Source organism: Myotis davidii, unplaced genomic scaffold, assembly GCF_000327345.1.
Source record: "Myotis davidii unplaced genomic scaffold, ASM32734v1 scaffold575, whole genome shotgun sequence".
Classification (NCBI taxonomy): domain Eukaryota; kingdom Metazoa; phylum Chordata; class Mammalia; order Chiroptera; family Vespertilionidae; genus Myotis; species Myotis davidii.
The window spans coordinates 2,227,085-2,244,163 of record NW_006290306.1 but is presented as its reverse complement, the minus strand read 5'-3'; the positions used below and the strand labels follow the sequence as shown (position 1 = coordinate 2,244,163).

Sequence of the window (17,079 nt, the reverse complement as noted above, 5' to 3'; positions counted from 1 at the left end):
GAGAGGCCGCATATCTTGAGCAAAATGAAGGGAGATCCTAGAGACCTGAGGTAGAAGGGAGGGCTCTCTGGCTGTGGAGTAGAGGACCTTCTGGGGGAGGAGGTGGCTTGGGGATTGGAGAGCTGAACCTGGAAGGAGAGGAAGGTGAGGTGGAGGTGTGTGGCTTGATAGTTGGCCTTCCCTGTTTCAGTTCTTTCCTCTGATAATGATGCAGAAGCCAGCTGTTTTACTCCTAGTGTGATGACTGGCTGGAGTAAAGTTTGCACTCACGACTTCTGATTCATTGTCTGTGGCTTTCAGTGAAAGTCCAAGACTGGTATAATCTTTCTGGTGGGAATCGGGTTAGAGTAGAAATGTATGTTACATTTCCTGGGATCACCAGGAAAGTTTTTCAGCTGCCACTATAAGATAACTGTATAGTCTTGACTATGGTTCACAATTACTTCACTACTTCTCCTGCGATCTCTTCCATCTTTCTCCCACAGTGCATTTTCAGAAATGAATGTCCTTATAGCCCAGAGAAAATGCCCTTGACAAGAGATATGGGCCAATCCAGGATTTTTGGGTTGGTTCCCATATGAGCTGCTGGCATGGCTTCCTTGGAGACCTGCTAACTTGGCTGGGAACCATAACAATTTGCATGCATAGGGATAGATGAAGTAGTTCTGGGCCATGTCCAAGTTGCTTAAGTGCAGCCAGGTTTGGGAACACCGGATACCATCCTCTTTCATCTCGTTTTTATTGCTCTTTCTTCAGTCTTCAGCATTATTTCACTTCAGTTCAGCCAATATATGAAAGTCAAACTAGGCAAAGCATTTTGCTATGAATATAAATCCACATAGTTCATTCTTTATTGAAGGAAACATAAATATAATGTGATTTTAACAATGTTTTTCAACTTTTTTTTCATTATCACCTCCCTAAGGAACCTTTTAAGACATTTTCCCCTAATCACTCCCCTCAGGAAATCTTAATATTAAAAGGATACCAAAATTCTGTTTATGTTTATATGTATCTGTGCTTTATACTTTAAAGAGTTAGATTGTTTTCACCCCTCAAGAACCAATTTTCACCCCCTTGGGGGCAATATCTGTCATGTGAGTTCATGGATTATGACAAAGCACAGTGGGATTACAGTAGGGAATATAAAATGTCAGTTTAGCCTACAAAGCTTTGTAAACTGTTTCTCCCATCGCCTCTGACGGAACATCATGACTCCATAATTTTTTCTGTCATTCCCCTATTGCTGTCACTTCCCTATCCTAGATCCCATCTCTCGTCATTTTTCTCTCTAGTATGGAGGGTTAGGAGTGAATTTAATTAAAATAGTAATCTGTACAGCTCAGGGATAATTTAAGGACAGTGATTTCCTAAAACAGTCCTCTAAAGATCATCCCTTTAGAAGAAAGAGCCTAGAGACCTATGGGGTATTAATGGGAAAACGTAATAGATCTAAATATTGGGGGAAATAAAGATACATATTTGGAAATTGCCTTTCAGAGGAGAAGATTCTCCAAGAGTCCTATGTATTGGTCCCGTCAGGCTTGGATATGGGTGCCCTCAGATATGGATCTGACTTCTTTATGTGAATTCTTTCGGGGTTGATGCCAGTGGAATATCAAGTCCCTTTTCTCTAGAAACAATGTAATCAATGACCGCATCTCCTCTCCCCTATAGAAACTACCAGAGGCATGCAGTGTTGGTGATGGGAGACCCTTTGTCACGAATCTACAAACTCTGTATATGGCAGTCACCAGACAAGAGGTCCAAGTGAGACAGAAGCATCAGGACGCTGGTGAGTAGCTCCAGAGGAACTTGTCTCCCGGGGTTAAAGTTAGGGTCTAGGTTTGTACAGTCTAGGTCTGTGGTAGCTCTAGCTATTTGTGACTATTTAAGTTTAAATTAATAAAACTTAAATAAAAGGAAAATGCTATTTTTACTTGCTCTAGCCACATTTCAAGTGCTTAGCAGCCGCTAGTGGCTACAAGTTGGACAGCGGAGATACAGAACATTTCTATCACTGCAGAAAGTTCTATTAAACTGATCTAGGCACTTAGGAGAATTAGTAAGAGAACCAGGAGAAAGAGGAATCTGAGGCATGTCAGGAAATGTGTAGAACAGTTGGCTATTTTGAGTCAAGGAAGCTCTTTTCCTACCTGGTAAAAGTGGGCCTGAGGACTCTTCAGAGTAGAAACAGGGCTTTTTGAAAGTCAGCTGGAAGTTGCATGTGTGGATACTTCTGTCTGTTTATATGTTAACTAGAGGCCTGGTGCACAAAATTCGTGCATGGGGGTGAGGGTGGGTTGGGAATCCCTTAGCCCGGCCTGCACACTCTCACAATTCAGAATCCCTTGGGGGATGTCTGACTGCCGGTTTAGGCCCAATCCCACAGGGATCCCTGCGGGATTGGGCCTAAACCGGCAGTGGGACATCCCTCTTGCAATCCAGGGCCGCTGGCTCCTAACCACTCACCTGCCTGCCTGATCACCCCTAACCACTCTCCCTGCCTGCCTCATCACCCCAACCACTCGCCTACCTGCCTGATTGCCCCTAATCCCTCTGCCTGATCGCCCCTAACCACTTGCTTGCCTGCCTGATTGCCCCTAACTGTTCACCTGCCTGCCTGATCTCCCCTTACCACTCTGCCTGCCTTCCTAATGACCCCTAACTGCTCACCTGCCTGCCTGATCACCCCTAACTGCCTCTGCCTTGGCTCCCACTGCTGCAGCTTCATCCAGAAGGACAGGATGTCCAGAATGATGTCTTGGAGGTTGTTCAGCTGTCCGGTCTAATTAGCATATCATGCTTTTATTATTATAGATACCAACCATGGCCTTTGTCAAAATGTCTGGTAAATTCTGATATCTTCCTTGATCTTTCTGAGTTTAGGAGATCCTCAGACCTCAAGTAGTGCCTCTGCACAAGGAACTGATAACCAACTTCTGAACCAGCCAGAAGAGCCAGTTTCCTCAGCACCATCTCTCCCAGTGCCTGACAAAGAACCCACAGTGAGTCCCGAGCAGCTTCCTGGATGGTGTTCTAAGTATTAGAGAAGTCCATAGCCTCCAAGTCTGTGGTCCCTGGAATTGCCACCTAGTTGATGCTGCTTTAATAATATTGGGGGATATTTGTCACCAGGCTTCCAAACTGTGGCTTTCTAGATAGACCTTGACTTCTTTACTATCTTAGCCACTTCCAGTGATGGTCTGTGAGGTTATTCCCTGGAGAAGGGATATATGCGCCTCCTGCATAGGGTCTTTTTTTTTGTAAAAAAGTATTTTTTTTATTGATTTTAGAGAGGAAGGGAGAGGGAGAGAGAGATATAAACATCAATGATGAGAGAGAATCATTGATTGGCTGCCTCCTACACGCCTCACACTGGGGATTGAGCCCACAACCCAGGCGTGTGCCCTGACTGGGAATCGAACCGTGACCTCCTGGTTCATAGATCAACTGAGCCTCGCCGGCTAGGCATCCTGTCTAGGGTCTTTTATCACATAGACTCCAAAACACTGTGTCAACCACCTGAAGAAGGCCTCATCCTAACCAGAGCTGTAGGAGGAAGAAAGGTCCTTTCCTAACTGAAGTGGTCTGTTCAAAACCCCTATTAATTTGGGTTGCTTTTTTTTCTAGGGTACTTCAGGCCCTGTGAAGAGACCTCAGCTGTCCAAGGTCAAGCGGAAGAAGCTAAGGGGGCTCTTCAGTTAAGCCACTGTCTCAACTGCTGAGGATGGACCCAGAGAACAGTTCCTGGTGCCTTGAAAGGAGCTCCTGGGGCAGCAGGAACTCTGACATGGTTACATCATCAGAGGCTGGATCACTGAAGTTCATATTCATAGGCCACCTGAATGAGTGCTGTTAACTGACAGAATCTTGGCTCCACCCATTGGGCATTGGTCTATCCCAGTTGAAGCCAGTCTCTGGGAATCCCATACCTTCCTCTCTTTTGGTGGAGGCTCTCTAGACCCACGACCCTACCATGGACTTTAGGTGTATAGAACAAATCGGCAAAAAGGCACAACATGCTTAGGAAGCCTTGCCTATCTTGCCCTAGCCAATTCCAGGTGCTCCTCAGAGATCCACTTCTCTCTTTAGCTTGGAACAAAAAGCACTCACACTCCCCTGCTTTTGAGAGTACTTATTCTGCGGAACACATTACCCACTTCACGTTACTGGATCCCACTCCACTGTTGTCTCTTAATAAAGTCTAGGCCTTTAGTCCAATCATTTGCTTCCTCAGATGCTTCTCTACTGTGGCTGGTGCTAAGCCTCCATGTGGGAACTTTGATCTTGAGAACTGTCTCCATGGTGGGCACAAGACGGAGCAGATTGCTTATGCTCTCCTTTGCCTAATTGATGTGGTGGTGTTTTTTTGTCTGTTTCCAAGGCATAGACAACAGGTTAAACTGTTGGGCCAAGGTAGTTTCTCATTGGAATGGGACAAAAAGAAATTTTACCTTCCCCTCCTTTGCTCCACTTCAAATAACGTAGTAACTAGAAGAACTAGGAAAGATAGGATGACAGGGAACAGGAAATAGCCACAGGAGTTCTCGGGGACAACATAATTGACCTAGAGAATGAATAGTGCTTTGCAAGAAAAAACATAAAGGCCGTATGAGATAGGCAGAATCTTAGACAGTTGGAAAGTCAACTCTGGACAGATCTGGAAAATGTAGCAGACCAGATTGGCAAAGTCCCTTGTCCTTCTCTGCTAGGTTTTCCTATATGGGTAAACCATCTGAAACGCTACCTTTGAGAGACAGGAAGGAAAGTAGAACTCAAATGTTAACTGGGATCTGTAGGGTAGAAGAAGGGGTTAGGGGAAGAACCCACAGAGGCCTTTTCTGGTTTATTTACCATACATAGGGTGGTCAAATGCCTCCTCGCCCTCATATTCTCTCTGGCTGGGATTGGTGTTTCTGTCCTCATATCAAGCTTGGGGAGAGTGGGCAATCCAAGCAATAATAAAATAATGATTATAAAGAGAACTACAATAATGACATTTATTGAGCAGTTAATGTATGCCAGGTTAATAAGTGCCTGACATGGATTCCTCACAGCATCAGATGAGGAAGATACTGCTAACCCACTAGGAAATGGAGTCTTGAAGAGATTGAGTGGCTTATCAAAGGTCACACAACTAATAAGTAACAGCCAGAATTTGAACCCAGACAGCTGAGTTCCTCATTCTGTACGTTACTGAAACCATTTTCCAGGGAGGATGTCAGATCCTTCTTTCCTGTCTTCCACTGTGGCAGCCTTCTATGACCCTGCCTACTTTCAATAGGATGTTCTAGTCCTCATTGCTCCTTGAGGCAGGAAACTTTAAAGACTCTGGGACTTACCTCCTTGTCCTTACCTACTGGTAGAGTCGGAGAGAGTCACCAGGGCTCATCCCAGTAGCTGCTGTTAACTTTCTTTACCTCCAGACCACAGTGTCCTAGGGTGTACCCAGTTGTGACTGTCATTGAAGTGAAGTCATTGGGAACCAGTAAAATCAATCTATAGATGCCTCATTTTGTTCTTTAGTTTCTTTTTGGCATAATTTAGGTAACCAGATTTCAGGATCTACAAGATATGAGACCACATGGGAAAATGGAAAGACTTCCCCAGCAAGCCGGGAGAAAATATGGGTTCTTCACCTGGATAATCCCTCTACCTTAAGAGCATAGTCTCCAGAGTAGGCCCTTTTCATCACAGGGGGTTCTGGGGTTTGTGTGTCCTCCCAAATTATAAGTAAATCCTAGAAGCATAACTTTGTTTCATGTTCTCAAAAGAATGTGTACTTTTTTAAAAGGTTAAGTAAGAATATGCCTAATGACCTCTCTGTCCACTGCCCACTGTATCCCCAAAAGGCTGCTGTCTCCATGGGAATATTGCCCAAACACAACCTTCTATAAACATTGCTTCCAGAGGTCCTGCCTCAGGCATTCTTGCCTTGAACCTCTTACCCCCCAAACCTAGGGGTGGTAGTTGAGAATCTTTCGTCCAGGGCAACTCCAGGGAAATCCCTGCCTTGACAAATTGGCCTAACCAGGCTGTATTCCAGCCCTGCCCCCTGGCTTGGGCCCCTCCCCAAGGCCCCCAGCCTGGCCCAACCCCCACTCCACATGCACATAAAAGGGTCGAATTCTCGTGGCTGCTCCATAAATTTTATTCCGTAAATATTAGTTTTCCCTGTGTTTAATAAAGCAGTGGCCCACCTCCCCGCCTACCCGCCCGCTCCCCGGGGCCGGGGCTGGGGCCAGGGCTGGCTGGTGGGAGAAGGGACTCTTTCAATTGCTTTGGAGTATTTTTAGAAAAAAAAATAATATAAGGTGGTTTACACGAGCCAGCCAGCAAACCAGGAGCAGGACTAGAGACCTCGAGGAAGTTCCTGCAGGAACTTGACCTAAAAAGTAGAGAAATAGCGCCACCTAGGCTGCAAGGCCTACTTGGCCTGGCTGGCCGGCTCACCCCTCCCCCACAGTCAGCTAGGACTGGCCAGCTCTTTGCTGGAAAAGGAATCTTCACTCCTTAGCACTCCAGCTGGGCAGCATCTCCTTTACTCGGGCCTCACAGAGGGCTCTCCCAGCAGTCCTTGAAGGCAGAGCCCAAGCTGGGTCCTGGAAAATCCCACTGGGGTCATTCTCTTTCCTCCGGTGACAGGCAGCCAGTCTCCCAGATCAAGGAGTGTTTCCAAAGGATCGTGACATTATTGAGAAGGTAGGAAGGAGCTCCTAGTCTCTCTCCCCACTGAATCCTGAGGCTCGCCCTGGAATTCTTAGGGTGTAAGGTGGCAAAGAGTGAAATCGGTGCTCCTTGGCTCTGGACTTGGAATCCTCCCTGTCAGATCTAGAGCCTCCCACGCATCGCATCTAATGCAGGTCCCCACAGTGAGATATTCAAGTTTCCTGCATACTCAGCCCTCCTGCTTCTTCATTTTATCCTGTGGTACATCTGAACTCCCTTTTCTTGCCTTTCTGTTCATTAAAACCTCCCATCTTCCGAAGCCCTTATATCCTCCTCCTGCCTGGTCCTCTGGAGATAAGCAGGAGCCCCATGTGTCACTCTCCATAGGAGATGGCGGAAGGAGCAGGAATAAAAGGCCGTGCCCCTTCTCCTGGTCCTGATTCAATCTCGTTCTTAACATTGTCACCAGGGCATTTTCTTCTCTCCAATTATTATGTCCCCCATTTTCTCCTAGTTTTTTGTTTTTTTAACAGGGTTTTGATACAATCATGAGATGCTTCTCTAACCTTTGAATTTTTCTGAAGAAACTGTTCTAAAGGAGTGACACACTGCAGGGAAGCCGCCATCCTCAGAGCTCAAGGCACTTGGTTCCTAGCCCCTGGTACCGACATCAGTAAACCTTCGGGCTCACAACATTGTAATGGATCCTGCCAGGCACTTAGATACAGAGAGAAATGCCAGAGGAGAAGGGAGCCACGGTTTGGAGGAAGGGTTTTTTCTAAGACCTCCTGGAAGCTGCTACTGGGTATGCCTGTTGAAGGCTCCTACCGCTCTATTTTTCATGTTCTCTTGGACAGGGCCTCCAAAGATCCACCCCTAAGTGGGAGTGTGTGAGGTGCCTGTGTGTGAGGGCGAGGGACCCGAGGGAATCCCTCTCTACCTGAGGAACCACAAGCCTATCTGGCCTCCATATTTCACCCCACAACTTCAAGGACTACTTTCTCGTCTCCTAAGACTTTGCTTTGGCGGTCCTTTCTGCTTCCCCTCAATTCTGGGGTCTCATGTCTCTACTCCGGCACATGGGAAATCATTAGGGAGCATGACTTCCAGAACATTCTAGCAAAGGCTCAATTGCTTTTCCAACCTGTTAAGTCCTACTGCACTCAGTATCTCTATCTGGGTGGGGGTGGGGGCAGCAGGTTTTGCTATGCTCTCCACACTCCCTTTGAATGAATGCTCACTTCTCCTCACCTAAGTCTCATGGGTTCCGGAGGCTCTGGGCTAGCCTGGGGGAACCCGGAAGAGGCATTGGAAGAACTCCAGGGTGTGGGGAGCACACAGCCATTGACTCACCTGGGAAGATTGTGCCCGGATTACTTGTCCTGCTGGGCCAAGGGCCAGGAGTTAAAAGAGCATGCAGTACCACACTCTTCCTCCCCTCACTTGGCCAGAATCAGTAGCAGGGTTAGAATTGGGGACGAGGACTCCGGGGCTGCTTGGAGTCCCTTTTGAAATCTGGGTGTTGTATTTACTTTTTCATATTGGCAGCTGGAAGGGGAAGCCCATCCCAGCTCGGCATTGTTGTCTAACATGGTTAATCAGATCCTATAATCCTGCTGTGGAAATATTGGGCCTCACTCAAAACAATAGGGACCAAGAATATTGTGGTTAAATTTCAACCAACTGCCTCCCTGGCCTGTTTGCCTAACCTCTACTCCCCTCTCCCGGGCCAGAGTCCTCCTGGCTTTATGGACCCCTGATAGGATCGACAGCGGTCAGAAATCGGTGACAGGAGAAGGGAGAATGGAGTAGGGGAAGGGTAATCCTCTTGATTGGTTCTCTATCCTGCCTGTCCCCTCCCACCCGAGGCCTTGAAGGGTGAGCAGGGAGTGGTGAAAGCAGTTTGAGCTGGTGGGGAAGCCCCGCGGGGTCTGGATCTGTGTTCAGGGGTCAGGGGTCAGGAGCAGTACTTCTGGGAATCTTGGGCGGTAAAGAGTTCCCTCATTCAAGATGGAAAAAGACTGCTGCTGGACCAGGAGGAGACTGCTGCTTCAGTTTATTATGACTGCCTGGCACTTCTAGGGCACAAGACAATGCCAGCTTGTCCCATGTCACATGGGAGAAATAGGAAGGCACTTGTTAGGGGAAGGGGAGTGAGCAAAAGGACTTGTGTTTGATGAGTAATCTGGTATAACAAAAATATAAATAACAGGTAGGGTCCCTAGCGGCTGCTGGCCGGGGGCACCCCCCCCCCCCCCTGCCTGCCACAGCTGCCAGCCCCCCCCTCTGGTTGAACTCCCGGCTGAGGGGACAATTTGCATATTAGGCTTTTATTATATAGGATAATACTCTGATGATGTGTGGAGTTTTCTGGTAATGCTAATGTCCACTATGTTCTTTACACTGAGTACAAATTAAACGTGGCAGAATGGGACTAGGTAAGTTGTATAGTGACATTGTGAATCAAAAAAGGACGCAGTGTCTGGATGGGTGGGGGGAGAAGGAGGTCGTAATACATGGTGACAGGGAAAGATTTGACTTTGGGTGGTGGGCACACGGTGCAATATATACAGATCTTGTAACATAGAAACCCACACTTGAAACCTATATATTCATGTTGACCACTGTCACCCCAATCAATTTAATTTTAAAAATAAAGAATGAAAAGGGGGGGAATTAACATGGCGATATGTTCACCAAGAGACAGAGAACATTCCTCTTGCAGATACCTAACTTGTGAAGTGGTCGACTTCTAGATTGTACTGGGCTGTCATGCACCCAGGATGCACTGGGCACAAGTTGCAGCCACACTGTGTTTGGAGTGTCAGCAGTCAATGAGGTGAAGCACAGTGAGGCCCCAGCTCCAGCACTGTGGAAAATTGAATGTCAAAGTGAATGTGCATTTTTAGGATTTTAAAAAAATATGTGTTTTCAGAGAAGAAGGAAGAGGAAGAGAGAGATAGAAACATCATTGATGAGAGAGAATCATAGATCGGCTGCCTTCTGCATGCCCCACACTGGGATTGAGCCTGCAACCCGGGCATGTGCCCTGACTGGAATCAAACCATGTCCTCCTGGTTCATAGGTTGACGCTCAACCACTGAACTGCACCACTGGGCCCTTTTTAAGATTTGAAGAATGAAATAGCAGAGTTGTGCCAAATGAAACTATATTTACTTAATCTATTCATACAAGATGGGGATGGAGGAACAACAAAGGGCACTTGATGTTTCTCACCGAGGGTGCTATGAGATAATTCAGGGACCGACATGGTTCCTGTGGATCATTCATCAAAGCCATTTTAAAGCAGGGACTGCTTGGTGGGGGCTGTGCTTCGCACCACAAAGGCATGTGAAATATAGTTCCTGGGAGTGAGACGCTAAGAGGTATGTTTGTTCAGGAATCTCAAAACTAACTTAATGGCAGACATCAAATGGCCTTGTAGCAAATATGAAACTGACATCAAAAGGATCTAATGAGCCCAGCTGGTGTGGCTCAGTGGTTGAATGTCAACCTATGAACCAGGAGGTCACAGTTCGATTCCTGGTTAGGGCACATGCCCGGGTTGCAGGCTCGGTCCCCCATGGGGGGCATGCAGGAGGCAGCTGATCAATGATTCTCTCTCATCATTGATGTTTCTTTCTCTCTCTCTCTCCCTTCCTGTCTGAAATCAATAAAAATATATTTTTTAAAAAACATCTAACGATGATGGAAAACATTTCAACAGCTGAGCAGCTTGAGTAACTAGTACGAATAATTCAATGAGAAGAATGATCCCCAATGGAAGCTTCAGAGAATGAGCCATGTTCCTGACTGAGAGGGGGAATGAAGAGGCCAAACTAGTTCGTTTAACCTTATGCTACACATAGACTTGAACTGCAGATGGGAAAGTCCAACAGGAAAATCCTGGGTCACTACAAAGGAATTCAAAGGAGTGCTACTGGCTTGTAGGAAATGTGTAGGGAATGAGATTGAAAAATCCATATTCAAGCCCTAGCTGGTTTGGCTCAGTGGATAGAGCATCAGCCTGTGGACCGAGGGGTCTCAGGTTTGATTTCGGTCAAAGGCAGGTACCTAGGTTGCAGGCTCCTCCCTGACCTGCAGGCCCTGGTCAGGGTGCGTGCAGGAGGCAACCAATTGATGTATTTCTCTCATATCAATATTCTCTCTGTCTTTCCCTCTCTCTTCCACTCTCTAAAAATCAATTGAAAAATATCTTCGGTGAAGATTTAAAAAAACGGATAAAATAAATCCATATTCAACAAGAAACAGGAATAATTAAAAATGCACTTACTCAAGTCATAAATATACTCACTGGCATCTCACCAATTGGCATTATGCTACATATATATGTACATGCATACATATATATGGCCACAAAGACATACTCCTGCTTTCAAGGAAACTACAATCCAAAGATGATTTTAAAAGGTTAGATTTTTTTTCCTAAAAATTTTTCAAGCATATGAAGTACAAAGTGAGAGTCATGACTATGTATCTCTTTTTTAACAAGTTTAAAAGAATTGTATGTATAAGTGCTATTTGTTACCTGCTTTTACTTTTGCTTAACGATATTGTGTCTATATTTGCATGTAACACAAAGTCCTTTAAAGGGTACGTTATCTTCATGCTGAGCTTTATAAAAAGTTTGAAAAACACCCTCATCATCATAAAGGAGAGTCAAGCTTACTCCCTCCATTTTCCCTGTAGCTTCATCTTCCACCACACTGGTCTCCTTGCTACTTCTATAATATGCAAGCATGCTAGAGCCTTTGCTCTATGCAGTTCTCTCTATTAGAATGCGCTTCCCCCAGTTAACCACTTAGTTGAAGCCTCACCTCTATCAGGTCTTTGCTTAAGTCCCACCTTCTTACTGAGGCCTCCACTGACCACCCTGCCTGGCAGAACACCTGCTTCCTGGCCTTTCACCCTCTTCCCACAAGCTGGCTGTGTGCTTCCAATCCTTTTACACCATCTTTGTGTTTTGTGTTCATAGTCTTTCCTTAATCCCTTCTAAACCATTCTAGATTTTACTTATTTTTATATTTATGTGTGATTATCTGTCTCCCCACTGCCTCCCACTTGAATAAAGCTCCATAAGAGCAGAAATCTAGGGTTTTGTTTTTATTGTTCTCTCACACCCCAAGCACTGTGAACAGTGTCTGGCACTTAGTAGGTGCTCAAAAATAGTTGTTGATTGAATAAATGAAGAGATTATCTCTCTTAAACGCACCCCAATACACACATCTGCTCACACCAGCAGCATCTTGAAGTGATTTTAGAAATTTGTGGAGATAAATGGATGTAATCTTTGTTGTTTGCAGCAACCAGTTGTAAGGTGAGAGTCGGGCTTAAATATCATTTTGTTAGTTATAGCCATAAGGGAACAAATTTATCATTTTGCAGAAACTAAGAATACAGCTTATTTTTTAAAATATATTTTTATTGATTTCAGAGAGGAAGGGAGAGGGAGAGAGAGATATAAACATCAATGATGAGAGAGAATCATTGATAGGCTGCCTCCTGCATGCCCCCCACTGGGTACCGAGCCTGCAACCCGGGCATGTGCCCTTAACCAGAATGGAACCTGGGACCCTTCAGTCCACAGACTGATGCTCTATCCACTGAGCCAACTGGCTAGGGCAAGAATACAACTTATTAAAAAGCCAGTGCCTGTATACCTTCCTTATTTGGCTACAGAGCCCCAGCCTCCTTAGGGTGCTATCTCTACCAAGGGAGACTGGTGAAGCGGTGACCAGCATAAACCCAGTTACAGAAGGCCGACAGGCATGTCAGGAGCATCGCTTGAGCATCAAGAGTAGTACCCCTACTCCACTTTACTGAACATTTGATGGACTAGTATTTTCCATGATTCTCTTCAGGCAACTATTTCTTCCCAAATAGAGACACTGGGGTGGAAATAAAGCTCATTATTTGGTAAATATGTTATTAGCCACACCAGAAGTATATTTATATGTATGTCTTCCTGTCTATAAGAGTTTCCCACAATCTTTAGTCTCTGATGTGAGGGGAAAACACATTCTTTTTGTAACTAATTCTGCTGCCTTTTCCTCCCCTTTCAAAGTCATCAAAGCAAGGTCTTTAATGCTTGGAGTTCTCTGAAGTGCCTTGTAATGAGCTTATTGTTTGGGCAAAGGTAACTTGACATTCCCATTTCTAATCAATAGCTAGCTTTCAAAGCATTGTTAGTTTTGAGTGGCTCTAATTGGATCTCTGAATGCATTCTGGACTGATCTGAGGCTGGAAAGACAGGCATGCTCCCATTTCTGCATTTGGTGGAGTTGCTAACTTCTTACAAAATCCAAAGTAGAAGTTAAGAGTGTACCCAACCAGCTGGGGAAGTGGTCAGTCAAACAGAGTTTGGAGTCTTAAAAGCCCAAGATGAAGATAACAGAAGAGTCCCCTAGATTTAGAGAGAAAATGAGTGACTTGAACAAAGGTCAACAGCCCAGCATGCCTGTCCTAGGAATCACTCACCAAGATACTGATTATTATGGAGTCAAACAAGCCTGGATTCCAACTTCTGTTTCCTTACTGACAGCGCTGAGCCTCAGTTTCTCATTCATAAAATGAAGATAATGGTGTCAACTGCATCCGGTTTTCATGAGGGCTACATCAGATGATACCAGGGTTTCTTCCTTTACTAGGTCATTCAGCGTAGCTCTTCGTCATTACTAGTGCCATCATCTTTGCTGGGACCACTGCCCTTTTCTGTGGATCTTCTTCATTCTTGTCAGTCACTTCTTTTCCTCCTTCAAAATGGACTTTTTCCGCAAGAGATCTCATAACAGGCTCATCGTTTCTTTTTATTTTTAATTTAAAAATTATAGCTGACATTCAATATTATATTAGTTTCAGGCTTACATCATTGTTTCTTAATTCCATATTCTTCTAGAGCAAGTTCAGCTTATCTGTTAACCTATCTGATTTATAATACATTTTTCTGTACTCACTAATGAGTGGCATTTATGGATTTGTAACTGCCTTTTATTTTCATGATTTACCCTTAGGCGTAAATGGTAAATTCCTTGAGGACAATAACTGTGTCTTCTACTTTTCTGTTTGTGTTTTCTATCCTTATGTACCCATTATACCGTGTGTACACGGTAGATGTTCCCTAATAGAAAGAAGTAGGGCCTCCTAATCCCCACTACCGTTTTAGGGAGAACATACATGAGCATCCTGGACAGGTAATAGGCTGCCCATAGTGGACCCAACAGAGAATAAAAATGAATTATACATGCGATTTGTACTTTACAGCTTGTACTTTAATCCTCTTAACAACCTTTTGAGGTAGGTGATCTTAATGTTCACTTTATAGATGAGAAAACTAAAATTTAGAGAAGTCGTGTGACTTACCCAAGGCCACACAGGTTGAAGGTTATAAAGACAAGTATTCAGGCACAGATCTGCCAACTCCAGGCCTAGCGCTCTTTCTATTGGCCAGAGGTGCTGTGCACTGGGTCATGGGAGTATATTTTTCTGACCACATTACTGAAGCTTGTTTGACTGTGGCTCAGCACCAATAGATTTAGAGTGGATTGATTTGGTCATATGGCAGGATTAGGAGAAAAAAGACTAGTTGAATATGAAGTATGGACCTAGTGTGTATGTGAATATATACATAACATTTATATTTACATATATATGAATACATCACTATAAGTACGCTATATTTGTAAGAGTGTTACATTCAAGATTGACTGAAAATGCTAACATGGTAGTCTACTAAACATGTTAAATAATCAGGTTCTATGGTGTATTTTCCTCCCTCCCTTTTCTTCCAAGCTATTTTTTCAACTTTCACTTTTGTGAACAAAAAAAGTGAATCATGTTATCCAAAGAAATATATTTCACTTTGTTCTCTTCAAAATAGAGATGTTTGAGGAGTACAGAGCTCTAAAGGTGAGAGTAGAAAAGTGATTTTACCAGTTGGCCCAGGACCCAGATCAGGTGTCCTGATCAGGCCCTGCCACCTCTGCTCAGACCCCAGGCCTTTGGTGCCTCCAGAGTGGATATCTCAGTTCCCCAGGTTCCCTGTTGGCAAGAGCCTGAAACTGACCAAAAAGAGAGCCAGACTTTATTTGATAGATAGAATGGATTGGCCTAATTCCAAAGCTACCACACATCCACTAAACAGCTAAGAACATAGGCAGCCAAGAAATGATCAGGGTTGTTAGGCACAACTTGGTTTAACAGTGCTGCAGGGTCACTGCCGTAGAAGGTATGATGCTTCTAATTTCTCCCTTCCTCTCCCCTTTCCTCTGCTGAAGGATATTGGACTGATGTTGATCTAAATTTGAGCTTCAGCTCTTGAACCACCATTGTGCCCTGAGAAGGGACTATAGCTTTGGAGTAAAAAAAATCTCCAGGTTCAAATCTTAACTGTGTGATCACAGGTAAGCTACTTTACTACTAAAGCTCTAGAGTTGTAGATCTGTAAAATGAGAATAATAACTACTGTGTACTGAGTGCTATTGTGAAGATTTACTAAGTGTTTAAAAGCATCTGTCATAGAAAAGATTTGGTCACTGTTAGCCCCATTTGCTTCTCCCAGTACACACCCTTATCACTGCTCAGACCGAGGAGGGTCTAGATTCAGTGCAGTACAATCCAAACCCAGATCGTGCAGCTGCAGAAGCACCCTCATCCAAACTACACCAGCACTGCATAAGTAGTTCTTATTTGACACTGATCCGATCTTTACCAGAGATTTGTACTGAACAAGACCACAGTTTAAGAGGAGAATAAAGAGGAAGAAAGACAAAATTAAGAAATCATTATAAAGGAGAACTTCTGAGAGGATCTTAAAGAAATAGTCTTTCATTTGGAGAAAAGAAGATTGAAAGTGAGTCTAACAACCCTTCAAGACCATGGGTAGGAGAGAATAAACAGGGTAATAGCCCTAGTTGCTAAGGCTAGAGAAAGAGGAAAGGAGATGAATTTGCATTAGAGAGGGAGGAAGAAGGAAAGATTGAACTTGAGGCAAAACTTGAATAGAAAATGAGTATCTTTCATACCCATCTTCTATACAGGTTTTGAACTCTACAGGATTTTCTCTTTTGGAACTCCATCAAAACAGGGAGCTCCTGTCTGTGTGGACTGGACGAGGTACTGTGCTGGCTGCATGGTCTGTCTCAGAAATCTGAGGGGAGGGGGATATCGCAGGGATCATTCTTAAACCCTGGAAACGTAAGTGAAAGCACTCTGAAAGCTTTCAAGGAAAAGAAGCAACATTAGCGTGATCTGTGCGTCAGAGACATAGAATCTGAATGCTAATGTGCGGATGAATGAGGCGTGGGGAGGTAATAGGGGCAAAGGGGAAGGAAAAGAAACAATCCATTTTGTTTCCCAGTGACACATGCCACCCCACTCCTGGTGGAGCTGCCCTAAATTCCCTGCTGTGAGCCCCTGTCCTTTTCTGGAAGATGAGGTGTTGGAGCTAAACCTTATCTTGAGTGAGTCCCTCCCCATTCTGAACTTGTGTTCACAAAACTGATCTAGAGAAAAAGTGAGTCCATCTGCGAAAAGCCATCTTAGTCCCAAACCCGAGCTGTACTGAATGAGTGGGCGCTGCGCAGAGAGAGGGCCAAAATCCCCAGGGGCAGGTTGCTTGTCCCCTCTGAAATTCAAAATCTTCACCTGTAACGTGGGGATATTAGCTCATTTGGGGGTTGTGAGTTTAAATTAAATATTGCAAGTAATAATATCTAATAGTTTCCATGTATCAGGCACATAAGTACCTATTGTATCAATATTCTTGGAATGAGAATTTTTAAACCTTTTAATTGCTCGGCCTTTTATTTCTATTGCTATTGACTTTGTAGAATATACACAACTAAATCATATATGTAGTTTGTTGTGTGTGGTGTGTGTGTGTGTGTTTTACACACTTGCCTTTTCTTGTTTTAGCAGAATGAAACCTAATTCATTCAGCTTTCCTGAATGGCATATTAAAATAAACACACAACCCATGTTTACTTCTCCAGCTGCCTCTACATATTCTCTGTCCTTGTTAATTTGTAAAGTAGAAGGAAGAGAGTAATTATTTAGCAGCTCCAGTAATTATTTAGTGGCATATTTGTATGCCACTGGCTTTTTTTTTTTTTTTGCATTCTTAGCAAGCCCCCTGCGTTGCCCCTCTTTGTGGTGGCCAGTCGGGGTTTCTTTGGTATTCTGTTGATGTCACTATGTTGGCTGCACTTCTCTACACCTTGGCTATCCCTTTGCAATTTCATCTTGCTTCTTTTCACAGCGTTCCGTTCCCAGCTTCACAAACGGCGGCTGAGAGGGCGCGTCTCCTGCGCCAGGGTGGGGCACCAGGTTACCAGCGGCCTCCTGCCTTTTGGGTTTACTTCCCCGCAGGGGACACCGTAGGCGGCTGTG

General features: G+C 44.5%; 2 protein-coding genes across 4 annotated transcripts in view; both read left to right on the top strand.

Moving 5' to 3' along the window:
* The window catches only part of NHEJ1 (non-homologous end joining factor 1), a 76,168-nt gene extending 71,944 nt beyond the window's left edge, over positions 1-4,224 (top strand). For all 3 annotated transcript variants that reach the window (XM_006763355.2, XM_006763356.2, XM_015563648.1), the window contains exons 6-8: positions 1,678-1,795; positions 2,890-3,008; positions 3,634-4,224. In XM_006763355.2, the coding sequence (XP_006763418.1) occupies positions 1,678-1,795; positions 2,890-3,008; positions 3,634-3,708 (312 nt within the window). In that variant the 3' untranslated portion in view covers positions 3,709-4,224. The remainder of the gene's footprint in view (positions 1-1,677; positions 1,796-2,889; positions 3,009-3,633) is intronic.
* A 501-nt stretch (positions 4,225-4,725) lies between these two features.
* The window catches only part of IHH (indian hedgehog), a 19,871-nt gene continuing 7,517 nt past the window's right edge, over positions 4,726-17,079 (top strand). Inside the window, exons 1-2 of the mRNA XM_006763436.2 lie at positions 4,726-4,729; positions 6,172-6,262. Of these exons, the coding sequence (XP_006763499.2) occupies positions 4,726-4,729; positions 6,172-6,262 (95 nt within the window). The remainder of the gene's footprint in view (positions 4,730-6,171; positions 6,263-17,079) is intronic.